Here is a 26,427-nt window from a genome sequence, read left to right on the forward strand (position 1 = left end):
GCAAAAATCGTATGTCACTGAAATATAAAAGTTGTAACAGACATTTTTAATGTATAATTTCAAATTAAGCTTAGTAAAAGTATCCTTTCTTAAAAAATTAAAAATACATTCAATATTATATTCCTTTTAATGTGATTGAGATGATATATATCATGATGATACTCTCACCTTGACTCCTTCACTCGTGTTGTTCAAGTTTTGAGAATTTTATTTCACGGACTTAAAATAGGGCGTGCTATAAGAATAGTTTTTACTGCCTTCTCTCCTTCAATTTTCTTAGCAGGCAACACTTGATGGTGCCTGTCTTTAATGGTTCAGAGAAGCAGAGCCTGAGTTAAAGAAAATGTCTAATTTTTTCAGGAGTCCTGATCTGACTTCTGTAAGGTTTTCTGCAATTATTTTTTCATAGATTCTAAATGTTTAATCTATTCTTCATAACCTCTCTATTTTATTCCTAGATTATTTTATTAATTTGCCGTGTAAATTGTTATAAATCAATCACAGTATTTTTAGAAGGGTCTCCTCCTGACCATACACCTTTGTATCTAGATAAGCATGCATAAAAATCTAGTGGTGTGCCTAAGCACCGGCGCTCCTTTGAATCCAAGAGCCCATGGCAGTTCTCTGGGCATTTCACCTTTGCAGTGGTTCCTGCTCTGGGGCAGGACTGATGGGGAGAGGACGCGGCTCAGGGGGATCTTAGCACTCTCTGCAACTCGCCGGACATGGTCTTCATCCTTCCGCTGTGCCAGGGGAGGTTAGGCTGCACATGAGGAGGAATTTCTTCACAGGAAGGGTGGTAAGATACTGGAATGGGCTGCCCAGAGAGGTGGTGGAGTCACTGTGCCCGGAGGTGTTTAAGGAAAGACTGGACGTGGCAGGCAGTACCGCGGTCGGGTTGCCAGGGTGCTGTTTGGTCCTAGGTTGGACTCGGTGATCTCGGAGGTCGTTTCCCGCCCCGTCGATTCTGTGATTGGAGCCGTGTGCGCGCAGCGTTTCCGCCGCCGCTCCGCCGCGCCGGGCCCGGGCCGCGCCTTGGCCCCTCCCGCCGCGCGCCCTTTGCCCCGCGCGGCCCCGCCCCTTCCGCCGGCGCGTCCGCGTGCGAGGCCGCTGGCGCTGCTGCTCGGCCGAGGTGAGCGGAACCGCGGCCCGCCCGGCTCTGCCCGGCCGCCTGCGGGAGCAGGCCCCGGCTGGGCCCCTGCGCCGTGCCGGGAGGGGACGGGGCGTGGAGGGGGCGCGGGGCTGTCGCGGGGAGCTCAGTGTGCCCTCCTCTGTGCTTGCAGATGCCCCCGAAAAAGGGAGGCGACGGGGTTAAGGCGCACCCGATTATCGGCAGGTTCGGGACGTCCCTGAAGATCGGCATCGTCGGGCTGCCGAACGTGGGGTAGGTGTGCGGGGCCGGAGGGGCGGCTGCTCGCTCGGGCCGCGCTCGGCGCCGCGCCGGGCCGGGCGTGGGGCGCTCGGGTGCGGTGCGGGCTGGGGCCGGGGCTCCGCTCACGGAGCGGCCTCATCTGCAGCTGGAGCACCTGCGGGGTGCCAGGCGGGAATAGCGGAGCCTTCAAAGACGGGAAAAGCCGCAATTGCTGAGCTTTATAAAATACTGTGTCCTCCTTTGCATTTCCTTACTCCCGCTGCTGTGTATATGATGGGTTTTCATGCAAATATTTAAGCGCACGTGCACAACAAGTTAATTTTATATTTTGGCATGATGTGCACAGGAAGGGGTTAATTATTCTATGTCACTAGCAGGAAAGAGGACTTTCTTTCTTGAAACATCTTCGGAGTTTGTAGTGAGACAAGCCTAAGTAAAAGTTTGGAAGGGGTGATGGAATGTTAATAATTGATTTCTGTCATGCTTCTCATCTGCAGTTGTTGCGGCTCCTCACAGGAGCTGTACTTAAAAAGGAAAAATGAATTACTTGGAGGAGGATGTCCATGTGAAACTTTCTGATATTACTTTGTGTATCCTGTTTACTAAGAGAAGGTCTTGGCATTCCCAGTATACAGTATAACTGTATCTTCATATGCAGGAGAAATTATTGGTAATTGATTAACTGATGTGGTTTGTTTTCTTTTTTTTTTCCTTTTCATTGTTGACTTTTATTGTTTGGATACTGAAATTGTGTTACAATGTAAATAAATTTGAAGGAACAATATACTTGTGGAAAAGGTGAGTCATGGCAAAACTAGTTTAAAAATGTTCCAAGCATCTTTACCTCACCTTATCTCACTATACTTGCAGAAAATGAGAAATAGCCAGTAGGGCTGTGCATTGCTTTTGACTTAATTTTTTTTTTTTTTTTTACTAATGTGTGTGTGCAATATATTTAAGGGAATTTTAAAGGGTAGGGAAGAGAGGTAAATATCACTGGGTTTAAGTGAGGCATTCCAGATGCATGTGTCTTCTGCTGGAATCAGGGGAACTGCTTTGAAGTAAATTGAAAGCTTGGTATCACTTTGGGTGAGAAAATGATGTGGTTTAATCCAGTACTTTTCAACACTTTAACTTGAATTACTTTAAGAATGTTTGTATGTCATTTATAGGAAATCAACGTTTTTCAATGTGTTAACAAAGAGTCAAGCTGCAGCAGAAAATTTTCCTTTCTGCACTATTGACCCAAACGAGAGTCGAGTACCTGTGCCAGATGACAGATTTGACTTCCTCTGCCAGTATCACAAACCTCCGAGGTAATTCTTAATATTTTTCTTCAGTTGAGCAGCTGAAGTAGTATTACTGAACCAAAACTTTTTATGAAAATTTAATGCAACTGGTAATGTCTAGAATTTGTTACTGACATTGTTTTAAAATGTGAAATTATATGTCTGCCTGGATTGTACCTTTCTCGTGCCCCCAATATAACCTTTATTGTATAAGAATGATGAATGTAGGAGCTCTCAGTTGTTGCTCAGCACCATTTGGTGCTTGGTGTTCCTGGCTTTGAATGTGGTTGCTCCTAGGTGGCTTGGAGGATCTTCTGAAGAGATTTGGGAAATGAACAGTAGTGGACATACCTAACCTGTCAAAAGGTTGCTCATTTGTAAGATTTTCACCCAGTATTTTGAAACGTGCAGAATATTGCATGTGCTTTAGGTAGCTAAACAAATATCTGTTATAATCCCTCCATCTTCAGTTATATGGCAATGAGTTTTATGGGCAGTCTTTTTTGTACCTGATTTTCTCTCTTTTTAATAGGCTCTGCTCCTTGTTCTGTGGCATATCTGAGAATATTCCTACACTACACTCATCTGATTCTTTTGTTATTCTAGGAGTATATTAATTTTGTCACTTTTTTTTGCTACTAACTGTAATCTGCTGTGTATATTCAATGTGGAAATTTTTTAAAAAATTAAGGTGCTTTCAGAAAACAGAGACTTAAGTAGGGATTTGTGACTCATTAATTTTAGCTTGCAGTTACTTGCAGAGGTATCTTGATTCAAGTGAGTGATCATAAATCATAAGGCAAACAAGCATGCACTTGTGTGCCCTTTTTCAACTCTCAGGCCTCAGTCCAGAGCCAGATCTCACTCACAGTTAAAAAAGATTGATTAGTTACTTGTCAAAAATCCATTTTCTGATTTAATTTCCAGGTCTAAGTAATCTGTTTCCATCTGTAACTATTGTGCAGTTTTTAAATCCAGCATTAATATGAAGCTGTTTGTTTAGGTAGGTTATGACACATTATCTTGTTTTTCCTTCTCAAGTCAGTGTTAAGCATGATGGTTACTGCATGGATCTTAAAAACAAAACTGTTGAGTTAGAGACAGAGCTTTCAGGCTGTTGACTGTGCAGAGATAGTGGTGTGACTTTTAAGTTTTGTGGCAGTTTTCTTCTTAGTTGTCCTGTTAGTGCTTCTTTGACTATGTCAGTAATCCCTTTTTCTTCTCACCTAGCTATCAACAGCTCCCAAATTAATAGTTGAAATGACAAAGAGATTATTACCTGTCCCCTCTCCCTGCCTTTGACCATCTATCTTTACAGGGAATACTAAGATTGTAAATGTATGTGTGTTCTCTGACTACCAAATTCTCCTTCCCTCCCTCCCCCCTCATCACTCTAAAATATTAATGAAAATAGTGTATTTTCTAAACCTGTGTTCAGTAAATATACTGAATTCGATAATAAACTGGGTAATCAGCTGTTGTTTGAATGGTCTTTTGACTTTCTACAGGCACTTGTTACTTAATGAATGTGGGCATTAGTGGGTATTTATAGCTGCTGATTTATGCTGCTTGTATGATTTTTGTGTTTCACTGTAATGAAGCAGAGATAAGTAGTGATAGTAGGACACTAGACTGAGGTTGACTTACTGGGCTGTTGTGCTTGTCTGCCTGAGACTAACTCTGGAAAAGGAGGCTGTTGTCACAAAGATAGGCTACTGAATTGTAATTTAAATGTCCTAATTTCTCTGTATAGTCTTGATTTTGTTCTTCATCTTTATGTAATACGTTCTGTGGTAATTTTCGACTTGTTTGGATTAGTAGATGTAATCCATCTGTGCACACAGAATGTTTATAAACAGTGAATTCTCTTTAAATTGGATTCTTGTTTAGCCTCAAGATTTTGTCTCCCAAAGTCTAAAGGATTCGAGTTTTTATTTGCCATATGTTACACTTAGTCTTCACAGAACTGCAGTCATTGTTGGGAGGTGGGGAAAAGAAGAAAGGGGTGACTGTCTGAACTGAAATAATGTGTGACAGGACAAAGTGATCTTGCCGTGGTGCCTGGTGTGAGCCAGGGGAGGGGAGAGGGTCAGGGCTGGGCTGGCAGTTGCTGTCTGTCCCACTGAGCTGGGATTGCTCTGCTGCAGCAAAGCTGACAATGTTACCAGGGGCATTGCTGGTATGAGTTAGTGGCTGTTCTGCCATTGGAGGAAGAGTTGGGATCTTTAGGTTGTTTGTTGCTTCAAGATCCATTCCTCTCTCCAAAAGAGAGGAGCCTCAGCTTGATTGGGACTGGTGTGCTGTTACTTGTTATCCCTTGCTGAAGCTGACTGGTATTAATTGGAAATGAAACGTTTGTAAATGAAATCACGTAGGCAAAAATTTAGAGACTATTATGTAGGTAAATCTGTACTTAATAAAGTGCACTGGCAGTACTTGTATATAACCTATACTTTTTTCTTTTTGCAGCAGTGGGATGTTATGTGACTGTTCACAGTAAATAAGTTGAATGATATAGACTGTACACATAAGGTGGGCTCTAAGAAGTTACAGTAAAAGCTGCTATGTTGTTGCCAAATGATGTAGATTATTTCTTTGAACTTTAGTGTTACTACTGCTTGCTTTTTGGTGTGAATGAAAGTGGATACTAAAAAAAGAGAAATCTTTAATATATTAAACAATGCTGAATGCTTGTTAAGGTATTTGTTTTTATTATGTTACTAACTTAGTGTATCTATTCAAACTACTTATTTGTTTTTTATAAATTTCATGCAATATTCAGTGAGAACTCATTTGTTACATTGTGCCCATGTGTAGCTTTCTCAGAAAGGAGGTGGTTGATTTTTTTGTTCAGTTTTCCTCCTACTCCTGTTACTGCAGTACAGGTACTTTCAAGTAAGATTTTACAGACTAATGATTGGATTAGTTCCAGTTTAGTAACTAGAAAGAGTATTTTCTGTAGACTTGATTCACTTCAGCAGGAACTAAAACAGAAAGGTGTATTTACCTCCACCTATCTATGAATACTAAGTAGGTAGCAGAGGATGAGGTCTGCTAATTCTGTAATGGAAAAGAGATGTTTTTCATTTCAACAAGTAGCTCCTGACATGAAAATTATGATATGGAAGCCAGAAAGAGTTGCTCTGTTAACTGCTATTAGTATTTTATAGGACACTGTGTATTTAGGAGTGATGGTTATCTCACATAAAAAAGATCTGTGTGTAGAGTGCATCTGAAGAAATTTTAGTAACCTAATAAAAGCTTTAATGAAGCTATTTTCTTGCATATTTTTTGTTCTAAATTTAGTTAAAATGCTGCTTAGTTGCCTTACATGTAGGACTATTTTTGTAGTGTATGTCAAACTCATGTAATTTGAACATGATTTCTGCCCTAACTCACAAATAGCTTGAAAGTCTCTGGGTGAATGTACCCACCACTCTTAGCCCATAGGTCCCCCAACCTATTGCCACAGTTGTAATGTTTGTTGTGTGCCTGGCCAGGAGATGTGCCTCAGGTGGCACTGGAGTCCAGCCTCAAAATGATTTTCACTGAGGTGGTAGAGGAAACTGCTATTTCCTCTTTATTTCATTTATTTTGTGCCCCAATAATCTTCTCACTGCAATTATTTGCATTTTTTCTGCTTTAAGCTACATGACTAACTAAAAGAAATACTCAGGAAGAAGCACTATAAGCATAAAATAATTAACTTACAGCCTAACTGTAAGTAATTACACCCAATGACTTTATTGGCTGATAGAAATCAGCCTGTCTGAAAATATTAATAAAAAGGTGATTTTAAGTTCTTATGTTTCTGCTTCCTCCCTTGCTTAAAATCAAAGTGATTTTAAGCAGGAGTGAGCTGAGGGAAGGATTGAATCAAACCACTTAAAAAGTTGTCAGTATTTGCTTCATTCCTTGTTGGCATCTGTGAGTTGCTTTGCACACATATTCACAAACACAAAAATTTTTGCAGCCACAAACGTTTCTATTCCACCTAGACTGTTTCTAATCTAGCTTGGATTTCCTTTTCAGACTTAAATTTTGAAGCAATTTTGGTTATCTCAAAGGAGGATTATATCTAAATTGCAACTACCCTTCCTCAACTCTAGCCCTATCCATTATATTTCTTTTTTGTCTGCAGATTGCTGTGATTTTTGTTGCATTGCAGATTGATAAAATCATTCATTTAGATCTTTAGTGCTCAAGTGATGGTTACCGATCTAAATCTGAGTAAATCCCATTACTGTCTAGATCATGAAAGTCCTCTGCAATATTAAATGAAAGTTCCCTTGAACTCATTGTAGGATAACATACTCAGACACATCATAAATTTTGAAGTCAAAAATGTGTAATCAGTGCTGGAAAGCATTTAGTAGAAACCAGATCAGCAGTGGGACTTGCTGAGGGACATCATGTGGGACTTAGTCTGTGTTTAAGAAGAGCATTTGTGTAAATGGAAACCACCTGTAGTTTCAAAGTGAGAGATCAATAACTTAGCAGGCTGGAACTCTAACATATCAACATCTATAAAAGAATCCCATTTTTTACAGAAAATTACTGGAAAATGGTAGCTATATCCTGTTAATGTTCTTTTTCCTTAGGTGTTACTGAGTTTGCCTGCTCTTTGGTTTGTTCTGAGCCTATGTAAATCAGCTGGGCTGTGATACGTGTCCCTGCATTGCTTATTTGCCAGCAATGAATGAAAAATCTCAAGTAATGCTGACTTGAGCCATCTTTTCTGCCTGATGGAAGAAGGCAAAATTTAATTAGCTGTATTTTGTTTGTGTAATAACTTACTGAATAGTTTTAAGAGTGCAGGTGTTTGGAGTCTGTGTTGTAATCCACATTGAATCTCTTACCTTGTTATAATTTGTATCAGCACAATTTAATTAGCAGGTTTTTCACTTCTGGTTCATGTTCCATTAGGTTCAAGTCTTGTTTGTCACTACCATGGATAAAATCCTGTTAATCAAATCATTCTTGCATAGAAATGACCAGGGTTCATCTGCACTACCTAGTTCTTTGGAAGGAGGTTCCTTTATCTGCCCAGTGAGGGGTGTTGCTTACATTGGTCAGAACTGCTTGCAAGATTGATTGTGGGAGCTGTAATAGGGAGAACAGTCTCCTGGAAGAGGGAGTTCCAAAGTGTTCTGTTTGGAAATGAGCCAAAAATAGCAGTGGAGAGAGACTGAGAGTTGAATGGCTCTCAAAGAGATTGTCACAATATGCATGTTCTCTTTCTGTGTTGCTGCTTTTACTTCAGGTCATTTGTGAATGGTAACAGATGACTCAAGTTTTATAAATTTTCAGGAAGGAAGATGATTTTCTCTTTTCTTCAAAATATGTAACCCTATGGATGCATAAGCCTCTTACTCCTGAAATCACCCTAACCACCAGACTGCAAAACTGTACTTTGTCTGGCCCAGCGAGTCTTGTGCTCTTTACTGCATGGTTGCTCATACAATAACACAAACTCAATGCTAATGTTTTTCAAAGTGAGAAAAAAATCCCTGTTCAAGGATTATACCTGTGATTAAAATATAGAGATACTTCAGGATTTGGTGCTCTGTTTCATGTTATAAATCCTTGTGACATGCTTTATGGTAGATTGGTGTTGCAGTGATGTTACAAATGATCAGTTGATGCCACCTGTTCCTGATGATCATTTGAGGCTCAGTGACATTATGCTAATGCTGACTAACGAATCTTAAGAAATGGAAATTAATTTGTTTAGAGGAGGAGGGGAAAAAAAAAGCAAAATGCAGTTAAGTCTTCAATAAACCATATTCAAGATACACTTTCCCCCTCCTGTGCAGCAGTCTCTGTTTATTTAGTTTCATAGTGTTTACTCTTTGTCCTTCAGAGTAGGCAAGCAAGTGTGACTAGCTTGTGCCTTTTTCTGCTTTTCTTTGTATTCATCTTTCTACATGTAACAGATTTAGACCCGGTGTCTGCCAGTGGGGATAGTTTTAATTTGCTTGCAATGTGAGCTTTTTGGTACCCGAAGTGAAAGTGAGAAATCGCTCTGGAAACCCACACACTTCAAAGATCTCTTGCTTGTATTACTCAACTGTGAAAGAAATGTGCTGGGGCTTTCTTTGCATTGTGTAGCAAATGAGGTTGATTCTGGTGATGGAGTGGCCATCTGCATATGAAGGTATCTGTCTTGCTCTAATGTGGCATCTTTGTAGTGAAAGTGTGAATTGTTCTGATGGCTGGCCAGGAGGTTAATCCTACCAGAAAGGTGAGAGGGGAGCATGGAACATTTCTTACACCACCTTTGTTTGCCTTAAAACACAGTTTAAAATGACAATAGAGAAGTGCTTTAAAGAGTGACATTTTCCTGTCTTGCTTCTGAGTAGCTACGTGTCAAAAAGCAAGGACTGGGAAGTTGCCTGCAATTTCTTCTGTAAGTTAGTTCTGTTTGTATCAGTCAAAAGGAATTACTGGGTTAATGCATTAATATTTACTGGCTTCTGTCTTCAGAATCTGAGTTACTCTTGGTATTGTGTTAAATAAGGATTTGTTCTGAGTTTGCGTACTGGTAGTTAAAAGATAGTGGGACAAAAATGTGAAATTTGCAAATTGGTTTATTTCAGAATCTACATATATTCGTTCTTTTGACTGCATTAATTTGCAGCACACAGTATCTGTCTTCCCAAGGATGGGCCCTTCTTTTCATGGGCCTAGTGAAGTTTAAAGTCACTATTGTGTTACCTGAATTTAAGTAACATACTGTATTGTGTTAAATAATTACTTTTTTTCAAAGTACATCACAAAGATATTAATTGCATTAAGCATTCATTAAGCTCCTAATTTATTATATCTGACATGTTTAGTGACACTTTGAACTTCACCATAGTAAACAAAAAGATTTTGTCCAGATATTACATTATAAATTATTTTACTTGACAAAGTAATTTTTCTTTGGAAGTATTAGATCAAGATTGAAAACAAAACATTTAGGTGATACTATTCCAGAAGTAATTGGTGCTCCATACTCAGATTCTGGATTCTAGATTGCTCCCCAAATTAGAGAGTTAATTTGAAGTGCAGTAAAGTTAAAGTGGGGTAGCACCAAAGAAAAAAAAGTTGGAACTGTGTTTTGTTCTACTTGAGTCAGTTGCTCAGAGCAGAGACAATGATCCATAGATTTCTGTAACTACATTTTTTTCTGTCTGGGTTATAGCTGCCATACCAGGTACTATGATGAGAAGGTTGATTTTCCTGCTGATGGAGTTTCCTGCTGTTACAGATCTGACAGCAGTCATGTTGTCAAATATTTCAGTATTTGGAAAAACATATTTATCAGCAAGTTGTCACACTAATAAAAATAAGGCTCAGTTTGGGCTGTGGACAGTAAAGATTTCAGAATTGTAATACTGCCTAGAAGATTACTAGCTAGGTCATCCCTAGCCCTCATTGCCCCCTTTGTGGTTGTTTCTGTCTGTGGGCAGCACTTCAAAGGCAGGTGTTTGGAAAAGGCATCTTAAGGTAGACCACAGAATTTCTGTCCTTGGATTTGAATCTTGAGAACATTCACCGTAGAACAGAACACTCTTCACTTTCCACATCAGCTCTTTTCACCTGTCCCAACTTCAGGGCGGCCACTCTGCTCTCCTTGGGGCTGTGAGAGCTCTGACTTTGGGTGTTTGCTGCTATTCTTACTGCCACTAAAATAGTGAGCTGCTGTGTTAGTACTAGCATAGTGCTAATGAAATATGGTGGTGATGAAGTGTTTGATGGGAATGAACTACTCTTCCAACTGTTTATTTTGGAGCCATCAAGCTGCAAATCTTGAGACTGTAGTGTACAGTTTCTGGTCTTTTGCAAGTGAGCAATTTGCAGCATTTCAGTGTGGTTCTATCTCTGCCACTGTTCAGGATGATGGTGTTATTTGCATAGAGCATATGAAGGTGCTTTTGGTCAACACCTTATCACAAAGTTTTAATGGTTTCTTGTTTGTTTTTTTTTTTTTTTTCTGGACTCAGTTGGATTTTGAGAAGTTAATTTGGTATGAAAAGTTTAATGTCCATTAACTTATTTGTTCATTATTTGACAAGTTGAGAATTTGTGGAGGATGGAAGGTTTGCAGTTTATAAATTTCCCATAACTTTAAAAGCTTTTTTCTGTTTTTTGTCACCTAATTTGAACTTAATGACTGTTCTGTTATGGCTGTATAAAATGTCATGTGAACATGTCTTCTCAATCCTTTGCTGTTCACTATGGTGGAAAACACAACTGTTTCAATTATAATACAGTCTCAACTTATCTGCTTTTTTTCTTAATTGTTTGCATAACCTGATCACTGCTAATTTTAATCAGCACTGTATTAAAAAAAAAAGTGCTCTTTCAGGAAGTTGAATAACCTACTGAACTAAATGGTAACTTTGGAGGTGTGCAATAGCAGAGTGCAATGGCCTTTTGTGTCTTATCCCTTGGGTCCTGTGAAAACTGTTCATTGCACGTGACATTTATGCCTCAGTCTTCCAGGCCTGCTTGATTACTGTGTACTTGTCTGTATGATTCCACACTTCAAAACTAATTTACTTAATTTTACAGAAATATTTACAGAGAACTTAGAGAATGGATGTTTTATGTGGGATGGCGGAATTTTATCTTATGCATTCTATACTGTGATGTTTAACTTATTTTGGAAAAGGAGTGTTGGATTTACATGTTCTGAATTTATTTCTGTGCCAAAAATTTTGCTTAATATGCTTTAGTAATGAAACTTCTGACTTTTATATTTCAGCAAAATTCCAGCATTTCTGAATGTGGTGGATATTGCTGGCCTTGTGAAAGGAGCCCACACTGGACAAGGCTTAGGAAATTCCTTCTTGTCTCACATTAACGCCTGTGATGGGATCTTTCATCTGATGCGTATGTAAACTTACTTATTTCTTTTCTCTAGCTTAAGGACAGCAGGTACTGTAATTGATAACTGTGGAGCAAATACCCATTGAAATTTAACTTCTACCATGCAGTTCAAAGCCATCAGGTCTTGAGTTTTTCTAGCCAAGACAATCCTTGTCCTCTGCTATCTAACAGGTGCATCTTTCTTCATCAGCCTTGTTCTGAAGACTTAAAAAGAAGCCCAAATATTTGAGTTTTTGGAAGTCTGCAGTAATGATGTGTCTTTTTTTTTTGCTGGCAGTGTGTGGCAGTTTGTTTAATTTCATGAAGAAGGAAGAATGGAATGTGTTAATAAAAGACAGAAATGGAAGTAGAAATCTGCTGCTTTTGGAAATCCTTAAACTTTGCAGATCCTGAGGGGATAAAGTTTCTTTGTTGCCTTTTACGAGGGTTTGGTCCAAGTTTCTGATGAACTGTGTATCTTTGGGAAGCAGTGCCCTGAAACCAACTGTCAGTTTTGAGCCTGGTGGGTGGACACTGAACACTGAATCTCTGCCATCACAGTAGAAAGTGCTTAAGAAGAGCCCAGGCAGACTGCTCCTGCTCAAGGGCAATAGGCAGGGGCTGGAGTGTGTGTGACTGTATGCCAGCAAGCTGGAAAGGAGGTATTGTTGAAGATGAAGAGAAGAATGATAAAATGTTGGTAAGAAGAGCTGTAACAGGAAGTGATCTGGGAATTGTGTGTTTTCGGAGCATGGAAAATTTAGTGTTTGATTTCATCTTGATTTGATCTGAAACACTTTTTCACCTTTGAGCACTGAAAGTGTTACTCCCTGTTTTTATGCTGTTGTGGTATGCACTACTACTGCCTGTGGAAATGGCCAGCATGGGAGGCAGAGTCCTTCAGAGAACTGGTCTTTTTTATGGATGCCTGGCAGCAAGTCAGAAGCAGGTCATTGTGGATTTGTGCTGTAGACTTCAAGCTCTGCATGCCTGAGTATATTAAAGAAAAGCTTGTTAGGCTTTGACTTAACTTGGTTTAGTTGGTAATTTTGCAGAAAGCAGTTTGAGAATTAACCAAGTATATAATACAGATAACAATACAGATAACAATAGGTAAGAAAGTGGCTTGATAGAAATGGTATTGAGCATGATGACACAAACTTGGGTGGTTCACCAGAGGTATTGTATAGTTCTAGGCTAAAGGGTTTGATCCTGTTCTCTATTTAATGAGGATGTGTTAAACTGCATTTTCTTTAGGACATGCATAAACTGCATTTTCTTTTTTAGCTGCCATAACAGAATATATTGTTGTTACTTTTGTGTTTTGAGATGTTTTTTGGAGGAGGCTGTTGCCTAGTTGATACACAAGGTACACCAGTGAGCTCTTACATGGCATAAAACTGAAATGCTATCTGTTTCCACCTGACTAATTCTCTGCTTCCTTTACTTTATTTAAAAGGAGACAATTGCCCCATCTTGAAATGGCTGTGGATTTTCAGCCTTCAAACTTCCATATCCTTGCTGGACTGTTACTTTTCCTGAGATATATGCTTTTCATTGAATCAGTGAAAACATTGTTTATGTGTCTAAGGTATATTTTAATATATGCAAAGAAATGGGCAACACGTGACAACCACACATGGTAGGGTAACAGAACAAGTAGAAGGAGAGGTAAGTTTGTGTCAAGCGCCTCTATTTTTTTATATCTGCTTAGTGACAGTTTGAAGTAGATTCTGTTAGCTCAGCAAACAAGATAACTAAGTTTTCCCCTGCAGAATAGAGCAATCCATTCTTTGGCTTTGATACTTTCTGAAGATTCTCTTTTTTCTGTAGAAGTGCACAAACTGAAAATTATTTACTAATATTTATACTAAACCAGTTGGTTTCCATACACTTAAAAAGAAAATAGCATGTTCAGATGTCATCCTGATTTCTTGGGGGGTAGGGATATAATTTACTTTTGGTCACACACAGTTATGAAAACCTGAGACAGATATACTTGCTTACTTACTGGCTGAATGAATGGGGGTTTGATTTTCAAATGGTTGATAGTGGTGTTTGCAGTCCCATAGTAACCTGACCTGTGCTTCAAGGTACTTGCAGCTTTGTTCATCTTCCAAGTTTCACGGTTTAATTTGAAACATTTCTGGCAGTTCTGTTCTCCATGTTTCAGGTGTGCTGCAGTTTTAACTGAGGCAGCAGTGGTTTTTGTGGGGATAGAAGTCAGGCTGTTTGAAGGTTATCAGAGTGTTTCTTTTCCCAGTTTAATGACTTTAACCACCTTTCAACTTTTATGGCAGATTGGTCACAAGCACTTGTAGAAAATTACTTTCTTTGTATGGTGAGCTATAAATGGCAACTTTGTTACAAGTGTAAATTTACACATTATGCTTAAGCAATGCTTCAGCGAGGAAAGTGGTAGATATCAGTATTTAGTCCCAGCTATATCTCTCTCAAGTTTTTGACCGTACTAAATGTTAAATAGCCAGACCTCTTCATGTTTTTGAATTTCTTTTCCCACTGATATTCTGCAGTCCTAGATTTCTAGAAAATATATTCCACATTTTTCTCTTTAGTTTCTTATTTTAGTTTCTCTAACGAAATCCAGTTTTTCTCTTCTAAGATACGGAAATTGAGAGGAAGCTTGTCTGTAAAAGTACTTTGCTATCAAATAATCCTTTTCAATTCATAAAAAATACTAGGGTTGGATGCCCAATGTTTAAAGTAGGGCAGGTAACACTGGGTTTTGTGGAAGAACATGAGGGCTCAGCTGTGCCATGCCCTGGTGTGCCAGTCCTGCAGAGGATGGTGTGAGCTGCCTGCGGTGGCTCGGCGCTGGGAAGCTCCTGCTTTGCTCCTCTGAAGTGCTCTGACCTCAGAGCAGAGGAGCTCCAGCTGCCCTTTAGCAGCAGGATGGGGAGTTTGGTAACTGATAATCCGTGAAATCTTGCTCTTTGTGACAAGAGTGAAGGAGCTATGAAGCTAGGTAAACATCCCCTGCGGTCCTACGGAAGTGGCTGGTGTGACCAATGCAAATGGGTTCCTAGAAAGCTTTAATTGCTTTTACTCCAGTTTTATGTTTGTTAAAACTGGAAATGTTTAGTCCACCCCCTGGTTCTGCCTCCTTAAGGGTTATAGGTAACTTCTAAAGCTGTTTGTGTGAAAAAAGCACTAATCAAAACTGAGTTTCATAATATTTTTGCTGATTTTTGCTCAGCATTTAAAATCAAGTTGACTTCACTTGTATTTTTTTTCCAACATGAAGGTTAATGGTGACTTTTAGTAATATTACCAGTGTTCTGATTTCCCCACAAAAATCTAAGTGGTGATAAAGTTATTTAGCTGAATGAGATACAGCCTCTTTTTTCACTTATTTTTTTGGCTTCCTATAAAAATCTCTGTGTTTTCTATATAAAGATGCTAATCATTGGTAGTTTTTATATACTTGAGAAATGATGCATTTTCCCCCCATAAAAAGGAACCATACCTGCTGCTCCTGGAATCCCACTGCTGCTGAGAGGAGGCATGTGAGGATATCCCTTAGCCACACTCCACTGCACCAACATTTCAATGACTAAAGTATGACTTGCATCTCATCCTTGCAGCATGTGTGTTCTGTGCTTTGGGAATCACAGTGGCTCAGTTTATGCAGCTGTAGCTTGTTCTGTCACTTCTAATATCTGAAGCTGTTTTTTTCATCTCTATAATGTGTCAAAATTCACCCTGAAATGGTGTAAACATATCTGTCTTAAGAAAAATTGTGTTGTCTTTGACTTATTTTGGTTCAATTTTTTTTGAAAATGCTTTGGTTTTGTTTTATATTACAAGGTGTAACTGACACCTATTTAAAAAGAGTTGCCTGCTTACAAACACAAATCTTTCACTGCTGACCTACCAAAGTTTAAAATGGTCTGCATATATCAAACTTGTTAGTATTACACAGTCAAGATATATTGATGTATTCTATTGAGTATATAATAGTTCCTATTGAAACTTTTTCTTATTTATTATTAGAGCAACTGATTTAAAGTTTAATAAAATATTTGCAATTGCTCATATTTCAGCTAAACTTTCAGTTGGCTTTCAGTGACTTCTCCTTTATAAATCCAGAAATTGTGAAAGCTTTCAAATTAAACTGGCAGTTGTGTCTGTCTATTAATCTTGTGGGGTTTTGGTTTGTAGATCTGTTTGTTTGGGATTTTTTTCAGTTAGATATTGTACAGAGTTTTAATTTTGAGAAAAGATTTCACATAAGAGATTTTTCTGATCACAGAGTTAGGAAAATGGCATTCCTCTACTCTTCAGCAAAATCCTCCCCAAAAGTGAAATAATTTGTATTTACAAGACTATTTTTGCATTGCATGTTACAGTTTCAGAATGTCAGGTCACAGAAAAAACCAAATTAGGGTTATTGTCACATTATAAAATCAACCTAATCTCCTGTTTTATTGTTGTTTCTTTTCTTTTGGTGTGTGTACATGAACAAAATTTGTGAGTTTTTACCTCAAAGCTGTTCACAGTATTCTGTTTGCAGTTTTGTCTCCAGCAGAGGAGTGAATTTGTTTTCCTGGGCATGTGGGTGCAGATTCTGGAACAAGTGCTGGAAAACTGTCATCACTGCAGTGAGTTAGCCTTTGTCTTTATTGAACAGTAAATTACATTGCCAGGCTAAGTGATACTGATACCTGAGCTTTCATCTCTGTTCCTCTAAGGCCAGGTAGTTATAGTTTAAAGCAAAAATAAACTCAGCTAAGTTTTAAAATAGGTTTCTTCTCAAATTTCTCACAAGTAGTTTTTCTGAGAGCTGAATAAACCTCCCCAAATGTATGGATATTAGGAGCAAAAATTTATATGTATCATACTAATCTGTGATAATTAAATAAATGTCTCTCAAGAATATACTTCAGATAGATTGCTATGAGTGTTCAAACATTGTTATTAATCAAACAGTCCAAAATTTGTTTTATGTTGAGGTTGCCTCTTGATGTCACAAATTGAGTTTTGATTATATAGTACCTAGGAGGTTTCTGTCTCAAATATTGTAAAGTCTGTAATTTTATTTAATTACTTACTCTCTTACTATTGAGGAGGGAAATTACTGTTCTTGCAGTCTTGTCTAGCCTTTATCATAGTTTGATAATGCTAGATTTGTTAGTATCACACTAATTGAAGTGACAGTGGATTTTGGAACCCACTTTGTCATTCATCTTTAGCATAATATCCTGTGCCTCTTTATGTCCAGTTTCTTTTTTGTATCAGAACAGATGAAAACATAAAATTTCCTGTCTAAAGGCCACCACCCTTGCTAGAGTAGCAGCATCTAATGCCATTCTATTTATAGATGGAACTTGTTAAGTTTCCTCAGCAGGGACTTAAAGCTATGACCTCGTAGGCCAGAAACAGGAGAGCTACCTACTGAGCTACAAGGGCAATCTCTCAATTCTAAAGAGTACATAGAAAATTTCTAATATACTGTACTGTGAGTCATAAAGTACTTGACCAGTAAACCCTCACTCCCCTGAGAATAAAGACCAGGCAGGTTATCTTTACTGTGTCATTGCTATTATTGACCTACAACTACTTTTATTTTAGTTCTGTGTGTGTGGTTGGGCAGTGTGTAATTGCTGTTTAGGCAATGCAGATGAGTTTTTCCTCTGTAATACTTCAGTGAAATCATCAGTGTGTGATAGAGTTGGGCTGTTCAGGTGACTGTTTCTGAAATACGTTTGCCTGTTTGAGTAGGTGTCTTTGCTGACTTTTTAAAAACAATGATAGTTTAAAAATTTATTAACAATTTTTTATTTGCTGTTCCATGGATTTTCTTGAAAGCTTGAAGGGAAAAGTACTGCAGATGGATTTGTTTTTCTAATATGAAATGTATTTCCTGTTTTCCTTTGGTCAGAGGGAGGCTACCTAAGAAAAGGTAAAGTAACAGTACTTTGCAAAAAGATAAGTGGCTGAGTGTTTTCACTTTAATAAGCTGCATGATTGTATCAGAAAGATGAGTGGTCTGTGAACTGTGAATATTATAGCATCCCTTTCAGGAAGCTGCTTTTGGGAAAGTGTTTTGGTTTTGGTTTTTTTTTTTTTTTTCAATGCACAGTTTTAAGGAAAATTTTCAATTGGAGAGGTTCCCTGAAGCACTTGTTTCTCAGTTGAATTGTAGATGGCTGTGCTTCCTAACTCAGCTGAGAGCTGGGCTGCCCTGCATTGGTAAACAGCTGTAGGAGTTCACTGTTGCTGCTCAGGGGCTCTTTATCAATGTCCCTCATTGCTTTGGAGTTGAATATGCAGATAAGTCAATACCAGGTGAGCTTAGGTAATAATTTTCGAGGCTTACGTGACTTCATTATTAAAATAGACAAGAAGCAGGTTATATATCTGATTGCTATGTACTGAAGAGTGGAGCAACTACTGCAAATGAAGATCAGGAGGAACCTGACTTTGGCTTTCTTGTTCTGGCTGTAAGTTACTTGCTCTAGAAAAACTAAACAAGGCTTCTGCCTTAGTTGTGCTATTGTAAGACTTAATTTGTACCTTCTTTTTGTTCTGTGTCAAGCAAATTTGTCTGAGATCCTTGGGTTGTCAGTTTAGAGTTCCTTTGTCTGCCTATGAGAGTTTGAGACTATTTTATTAAATTGACAGAAAAACCTCTGGCTCAGTTTTCTTTCAGAATTGCTTTTTATTGGAATAATCTGGTTTCTACAACAGCCAAAATGCCACTTTTAGAAAAATAGGTGTCTGTCCTTTTCCAAGTCATAACCTGTGCCAGACTTGTACTCTGGATGGGAAGGACTTTTGTGAGCTGAAACTGCTCCATACTCCATCACCTTTTGCATGGATATACTGCCACTTTCTTCTGTGCTCATGAACTGATTGTAAAACCGTGTAGTAAAAGGGGTTTTGGGTCTTAAAAATAACCATCTTATTCTTGCTAGGTTATTTTAAAAATAGGTCGTTTCTCTAATCAGATTTAATATGTAATACAGCAAACAGCCATGATGTTCTAGCTGAGGGAGCATTAAGCTGAGATTGGTAAAATGAAAAATGTTTGTAAAAAGGAGCAATGGGAAATATTCCAGTTGCATCCTTTCTTCTCCCCACCCCCCCCCCCCCCGCTTTTTTTTTTTTTTTTATTTTTTTTTTTCTAAATTTACAAGGCTTAGAGATTTTTTCTTTCAAACCTTGCATATTGTCCTCTGGAGTTTGAAGAAATCTGACTTTCTTATGACTGTTATTTATGCTGAGATGTTATTGAGATGCAGGGTTTGGTTGCAGATGTGCCTTTGTGCTGTTGTAATGCTGAAGTATTGATGTGGAAATCTGCTGACTTCTTTTGGTGAGCCTTCAGCAAAGATAGTTGGTATGTTTTCAATATGCTTTCCTGACTTTCTCTTCTATCCTGATGAAGTCCAGCTTGACTTTGGCTGAAGACAAAGTTTTGCTTTTCTACTTTTGTTTACAAGGAATTATGTATTAGTCAGTTATCAATGGCATCTCAGCAGAAATTCTTATGGTCTGGTTTTTTTGTTTTTTTGTTTTTTTGTTTTTTTTCTGTTTGGAACTTGTCACTCTTGTGTTTGCTCCACTCAGTTTCTCCCAGCTATTTTTTAGTGTATTTCAAGATGAATTTTGATCCTGATACCTTCTGCAGAAAACAGAATTAGCAATGGGCTGGATTTAAATGCTGGAGGCTGGACCAGCAGTAGTTGCAAGAGCTGTTTTGGAAACTGTTGCTTTAGTTTTGATGCCAGTGGGTCTCTAGCCTCAAACAACACCCTAGAGCCTCTGTGCCTGGAGATAATTAACAGACTATCAAGCCAAGCATTTATTTGTTTTTGTGAAATTCCTCAGAAATGCTACTTTTGGTTCTTGTTTTAGGTTTTGCAGTAAAGTGAGGGTTCATCTATTGTTGATAAAATAGCTAGAAGATTCTTCAGACCCTCAGTGCTTATCTTTGGATATGTAATTATATTTCTGTGCATTCAGGTAATACATGGTTAATTGATTTTATTTTTAAGTTAATTTAAAATACTTTATTTGCAAAATCAAGCAACATCCCTTCTTTCTTCTCTCTACCTTCATTTATCCACTCCATCATACAGGTTTTTCTCTCCATATGGGTAATGGCAGAAGCTTTTATACCTCAAGCTCACTTTACTAGTTCAACTTTTAAAATATGTTTGAGCATAGATTTGCATTTCAGTACTAGCCTAGATAGCTGTTACTGAGATAACAGTTCCTTGGCACTTACTACATATTTTTATGCACCCAGCTTTGGTAATTTGATGTGAAAATTAATGTCTCAAAGCTAAATAGCAGTAGGAATGGGAAGTCGAGTGTGTGAAAGAGTTGCAAAAGGGAGGAAATGCAGAAATATGGGAATGCATGCTACCTGAGAGGGATTGCTTACTTTCAGACAAAATGTGGAAAAGAGCAGAGGGAATCCCAAAGTTGGGTGATATAAGACATTGGGTTGGGTTCTCTGAAGTGTCAAAAAGCTGAAAAATTAATCCAGTGAGCATCACCATAGAAATTGTGTTTGTGTGTGTAGTGTACAAGATAAGAAATATTGATGTCATATTTTTAAATTGTTAGGGATGGATGGTGAAACTGCCACGCAGAGGAAAAAGTCTAATATGTTGTGTGTGAGTTTAATCTATCCAAACCAGCAAACACTAAAATATTTTAATTTTATGCAGATGATTATTTCATAGTTTAATTACAAGGCAGAATATAAAGATTGATTTGGCATTCTTATTGCATTTTTGTCTTCTCAACTTACCTTCCAGTTTTAAAAAAATGTAACAGAATCAGTGAATACCACTCTAGGTTATTTTATTTTAGTTTTAGTTTTTTAATCTGAATTATCTCAGTGTTTATGATGTCTTTTATTTTGCTTTGAAGTCCTTTGCACTTAAATGCAAATGTAAATGAGGTATGTTCCTCCATTATGTGCACCATAGCTGCTTTAATTATTTTTTTAATAACTGTGTGTGTAAAGAAAACAAAACTGTTCATTGGACAGTTCAGTATTTAGAAAAAAAATTTTGTTTCTGTGATGCCACTCTCAGCCCAAAACTACATTTAGCAACAATTGAAATGCATCATTTTTGGTTGGTTTTAAGACTTAAAAATGCAGTTTCAGAAATTTCCTTCCAAGTGTACCACAATATTCAACTATTGTTGAGATGGATATAAAAAAGACCACAAGAAATTATAAAATTTTTTGTCTTAAACTGATTTTAATTTATATATCACAAGGTACTATTTAATTATTGAGTGCTTTGTGCAATTACAAAATGTGAGTTTAGGCAGAGCTCAAGTCAGTGTGCTCCAGAATCTTACCTCAGTTTCTGCTTTTAGCAAAATAATGGATAATTTTCCCTGAGCCATAGTTCATCTTTGTAGTTAATATGTTGAGCTTTTATTTGTAGAGATTGTTTAGTCATTATGATAAAACATATAAAAATTTTGATAATGAAGAGTTAAAAAGCTCTTAGTGTTTTCTTTTTATAAGCCACCTGTTGCCTTAGATGCATAAGTATATGAATTTGAACAAAGTGCTCATCACTTGTCAGCCATCAGTGGCAGCGTAAAAATTACTTGTGGTGCTTGCTTTGCAAGAAGTTCTTTTGTGTTTGTGACATCAGCTTTGTTTTATACAATTAAAGTATTACACGCTAGAATAATCTAAATTGCAACCACTAAATGGTGATGTAGTTCTTTTTTTCATAGAGCTGAATTTGTTTACTGGTTGTATACAGCTATTGACTACTGTTTAACATGACATGTCCCTTTTGCCTAGAACAATCTTTGGAAAAGGTGTTTTTTGTGGCCTGTTCTTGTCTCCCACCCCCTCCATTCCTCCTCCCTTCTCCATTATGGAGAGCTTTTCTCATACTTTTTTTTAACAAGTAGATAAAAATACATGTTAGGCTTCAGGATTTTTTTTTTCCAACTAGCAAATTAATGGCACATGATGATATTGTAACAGAGAAAAAAGCCTTGCAGTGAAGTGCTCTGGACTGCAGGAGATGTTTTGTTCCATATGAACACATTTTGACATGAACAGAATAGTTTTTGTTTGCACGGTTTAAAATAAAACCCACAAGCAAACCACGTTTTTCTGATTCTGACCCTACTGTACTAATGACTGTACAGATACCTACTGAACAGCTTTCTCTGTTGGAAATACCTAATCTGAAGTTCTGTTCCTGTTACTGCTGTTTTTTTTTTCTTTTATTTACATGTCTTCCCATTTCAAAGTGGATGGGAAGAATTTGCATGTGACTTGGCTATGATTGCTTAAAGTTGTTCTTCTTGTATTAAAACTTATACAGTGCTATAGAAATCTGTGGAAAATCTGCTGTCCCCTTCTTAAGTTACATTGTATTGAATAAAATGGGATTTTTGTGGAAAATTCAACCAAGTGGGTGAAATCAGTGTAGTTTTTTTATGTTAGCTGAGTATGCAGTAGGCCTGTCTTGCTCCCCATAACCTTAGGGAAGGCATAATAGCTCTTCAGAATTTCCATGGACTTGAAGTAAGGTGAGGCATAGCTCCCAGTATAAGAAATGAGGCTATAACTAAAATATCTTATTGCTGATTTTGTATTCAATTGCTCTGTTTTTGGAAGGAATACATGATTTACTGTGTAATTCCATATTTGTGTGCAGGACTTACTGGGTCTACTGAATATGTGATGAAATCTCAGTGGCTGCATACTTGGGAGCATTAAAGGCTCCCTTCAGCAGGCACCCCTCCTGCTTGGGCCTGAAGCACTGAGACAGGAGCATATAAATTCAACTTCCCTATTCTTTCACATTGGTCTAGTAACCTGCTCTTCTGAGGAATAATCCAAGTTAGAGATTTAGGTAGAAATAAGGTTAAAAGTAGCTTACAGTCAGATAATGACTACAGCACTGTTCCAACAGTAATCCTGTGGGGCTGGCATATGAAAAGAACATAAATGCAAGCTAAAGACCATGCAAAACAGTAGTAAAAAATACAGCTTTCATTTAGTTTCTTCCTATGTGGTGGTTTTGATAAGAATATTATTATTTTTAAACTGATAAGCTATTAACAACATTTGCTTTATTAAGATACTTCCATTTTATTATTCCAGCATAATTCTAAGCTGCTGACTGGCTAATTATTAATTCATGCTCTCATCCTTTCACATTTTCTTGTTGTCGTTTTTCCTAAAATGTGTATATAAGCAAGTGGGGAGAGAGAACAAAAGTGACCTTTTAAAGTACTTCTGTATTTTTTTCAAGGGTGCACAGTTCTTCTATTGAGTCATACTGTGTGATTCAAATTCCATGAATTGCAGTCAAGTTCTGCTCAATGTGAATAAAGGTGGCTTGGTCTGAACCTTAACTAATCAGTATATATTTATAGAAAACAAAAATAAACATCTTCATCTCATCTGTATTGATTACTTTTGCAGACTCACATTAATGTGGCTGTGCCATTTAGAGTGAATAATTTAGTGTATGACTTGATCACTTACAAATTCACATTATTCTTGTGAGGAGATAGATTGTTTCCTTCTAGTTGATTTTTCCCACACCAGAATAAAATAGAATAACACTCATATGCTTGTTTAATTTGAATTGTTCCCTTCTTGGAATGGGTTCAGTGTAGTTTTGAGTATTAATGGATACCCTTGCACTGTTAAATAATTGGGGAGGAGTGTCATTGTGTGTATATATTTTCCTTAAGGAGGAGTATTACAGTGTCAGTGTTGACTTGCTTTAGGCTTTGTTGGGGCTGGGAAGTGCAGTGTGAATAAGCCTAGCAGAGCTAAGGTAGTGCCAGCTCAGTTGGCTACTCAGTTTTTCAGCCATCTTGCTCACTTAACCTCAGCAGGATTTCAGTTACTAAAAGAAAACCATTCAGAATTATTTAATAATTTCCTTTTAATGAAGCCCCCTATTTTTAAAAATAGTGTTAGATGTTATTAAATCTCAATTTTTCTCCTATATGGTTAGTGTAATGTTGCCATTCTAAGGTATTTTGACTACCTCATTTGGGCATTGTTTTTCAATAGTATGATGGACTAGACACTTCTAAAGGTAAATGCATCATAATCCCAACTCTCCTAACCAGCCATGATTTTCCTAGTCTTGCTGTAGATGGAAATGAGCAGCTTGGTGGTCAGTGAATGACAGGAACCAGCTGAGTCCAGAGGAGTGATGTATCCGAGTGGTGTGTGGGTGTGTCCAGTGTTCTTCCCAGCTGGTGCTGGGGATGTGTCTGGGCTCCCTGAGCAGGGATGAGCTGATGGCTACAGGCTCTTCCCTCCTGTGTGCCCTGGCTTGGCCCTCGCTGTGCAGGCTGCAAGACTTGCTTGTTTCCAGCTGTCCTTGTGTTGTGAGCACACGGGGCTGTACTTGGGAGAGGGAGCATGGGATTCTCAGGAAGAGTGATGCTGGGAAGCCCTGCCTGGAAGGAGCTCTCAGCTGCCTCTCCATGGACAGTGTGGTGAAGAACACCATTTCTTCCAGCTCGTGTGTTGCAGTCATACAAGGAGTGCCTTCATCTGGTTTCCATAAGCAACATACAAATTCCCTCCCTGCTGGAGAGAAATGCTGCTTTTGTCAGCTAAAAACATCAAGTTAAGCTTTTCTCTCATTTGTTTTTTTTTTTTTTTTTTTCTAGAATGCCTCTGCATGTTGTTTGCTGATTTGAGGTTTTTTCCCCTCTTCCCACTTTTGTTTTCTTGCTGTGCAACAGCAGGGTGATGTTGGTTAACAGGATTTTGTACATCAGTGGTGCTGTTTACTAGAATGTTGTTAATTTACTGTATTTGAGCAGTGAAAATATGAGAAACAATTTGTTCACAGTCTTGAGAGCTAAAAGCTTTTTGACTGGACATATCTCTGAGACCACTGCAGCTATAGGAAAACAGTTTTAAGTTGAAAAGTTAAATTTGCTGAAATTTGATAAGTTAGTACAAGGCAGTTTCAAATCTCACCTATAAAATCACTGTGAAGTTACTTTTTTTTCTGTTTTAAACTTACCCTTGGAGAACAAATAATGTTTTTTGTTTCAGAACATGTGTAATTATGTGGAAGTGCATTAATTCTATATTATACAGGCACTCCATAGAAATACTTCCATGTAACTAGGCTGAAATATTCAGCATTTCTGAGAAGGAAGAACCTTTTGGAAATCTTTGGTAAGGGAGAATACTACTTGTATTTAAATGCAGTTTTCATTTTTGATGCAGTTTGAATTCATAAATCAGTATCATATGCCACCAGTTTTCATGTCTTGCTGGAGTGAGTAGATGGGTAAGCTGGGCAGATGGAGCTGTGTCCCACAGCAAGCCTCTGTTCCTATGGAATGCAGACAGGGTCTCACTGCTTCTCTTAGAGGAAGGGATATTGTAATATTATCACCAGAGCTGTATTGAAAATTGGAAACAAGTAAGTGAAAGCACATTGTAAAGAAACAGATGATTTAAATGATTCGGAGAACATTTCTAATGTTAGTAATCAGCAAACCACAGAGAAATTTGCTTGTGATCAGAGTTCTGATTTTTCAGCAAAATGGAAAGTCTAGTCAAGGGTAATCCATCTTCTGTTCACTTAACATGTTTTTTCTTAGCTGCCTACCAATTTATTTAAAGAAAAATATTTTATATATGTATGTACTATAAAAAAATTTCAGTATGGAAACTTAATAGCTTTTTGGAAGTGTGTCTTTTGCAGTAGCATCTCATAAAATTTAAAAAAACTTTTCAAACAACTTGTATCTATAAAAATAAGCATCCAGTTAACGTTGGCTAGCTGAAAAAATGCATCCTGTTTTCATAGCATTGCAATAGCTATGCTTTTTTCAAACTTTTCTTTTTTGTTTTTTTTTGTGCCAGAAAAGTCTCTTGTTGATTTCTTGTGTGTTTCTTCTAAGCTTTTTTTGAAGTTTAAGTACGATATTTTCAAAAGATCTGAAATAAGGTCTTCCTGCCATATCAAAAGCAAATAGTAACACTTTCTGTGTTGTGTGATATAGTTGTTTTTTTTTTTTTATTTTAATCCCTGATCTAATTTAGGTTACAACATTGCATTACATAAAAAGTACATACAGTATTCTTTATCAAGAGTGTTAGAAAAAGAGAAAAATTAAACAGTGAACTGTTTTTTTATAGTAAACTCTTGTGGAATCATAAGGTTACTTTAAAATAGGATGTAACTCTTAAGGAATCCTGTTTCCTGTCAGGTTCTCCTCCCTGAACTAGCAGGAGTGTGAAGTCTGCTAGATCAGTTCTGGCCTCTGGCTTGCTGCTGCCAGCTCTGTCCTGTGGACAAAGGCTGTGATTTGAGTGAGACTGCACAGAGGGATGGTGGTGCCTGACCTGCTGGTCAGGGGGCATCTGTAGCAGTAGTGTTGGAGGCATCAATGTAAAACTTGGAATGTCACATATGCCTTTGGCATATCCTTTGAAATTTGGGGAGTTTTGTCATGTTTTATGTATTGTGAAGAAGTTTAAGTATTGTGGCTCAGCATCTTCTGAGAGTCTACTAGTTTGAGGAACCCTACAATAATTCTTTTTATAATAATGATAGCCTCTTGAGGGTAGATGTCAAAGACAAATGCTGCATGATAGCTTTTGTGAAAAATTGCAAGGAACCTTCCTACAATAATTGGATGAAAGATTTTTAAAGATTTAAGGACTTGCTTCAGAGACTTCAAAAATTGCCAGAAGCAAGATGGCCAATATGATCCTTTTCTTTTGAAGAGTTTCTTTGAGTGTTTTGAGATGGACATGATCTTCATTCTGTCTAAGAATTACTTTTAGGTTTATTTTATCAGAAAAATAAGAATAGGGTTAAACCAAACATTGAACAAACAAAGTTTTGTTCTGGAATTAGCTGTCAGCATTATCTATTTCAGTGT

At 37.7% G+C, this 26,427-nt stretch overlaps 1 protein-coding gene across 1 annotated transcript in view; it reads left to right on the forward strand.

The window, feature by feature from the left end:
• The first annotated feature begins 1,067 nt into the window (after window positions 1-1,067).
• Window positions 1,068-26,427, forward strand: part of OLA1 (Obg like ATPase 1) — a 92,045-nt gene continuing 66,685 nt past the window's right edge. The window contains exons 1-4 of the mRNA XM_079310386.1: window positions 1,068-1,132; window positions 1,284-1,384; window positions 2,545-2,688; window positions 11,417-11,544. Coding sequence (XP_079166512.1) covers window positions 1,284-1,384; window positions 2,545-2,688; window positions 11,417-11,544 — 373 coding nt within the window. The 5' untranslated portion in view covers window positions 1,068-1,132. The remainder of the gene's footprint in view (window positions 1,133-1,283; window positions 1,385-2,544; window positions 2,689-11,416; window positions 11,545-26,427) is intronic.

Source organism: Erithacus rubecula (genome assembly GCF_903797595.1).
Source record: "Erithacus rubecula genome assembly, chromosome: 8".
In the NCBI taxonomy this organism is placed as follows: domain Eukaryota; kingdom Metazoa; phylum Chordata; class Aves; order Passeriformes; family Muscicapidae; genus Erithacus; species Erithacus rubecula.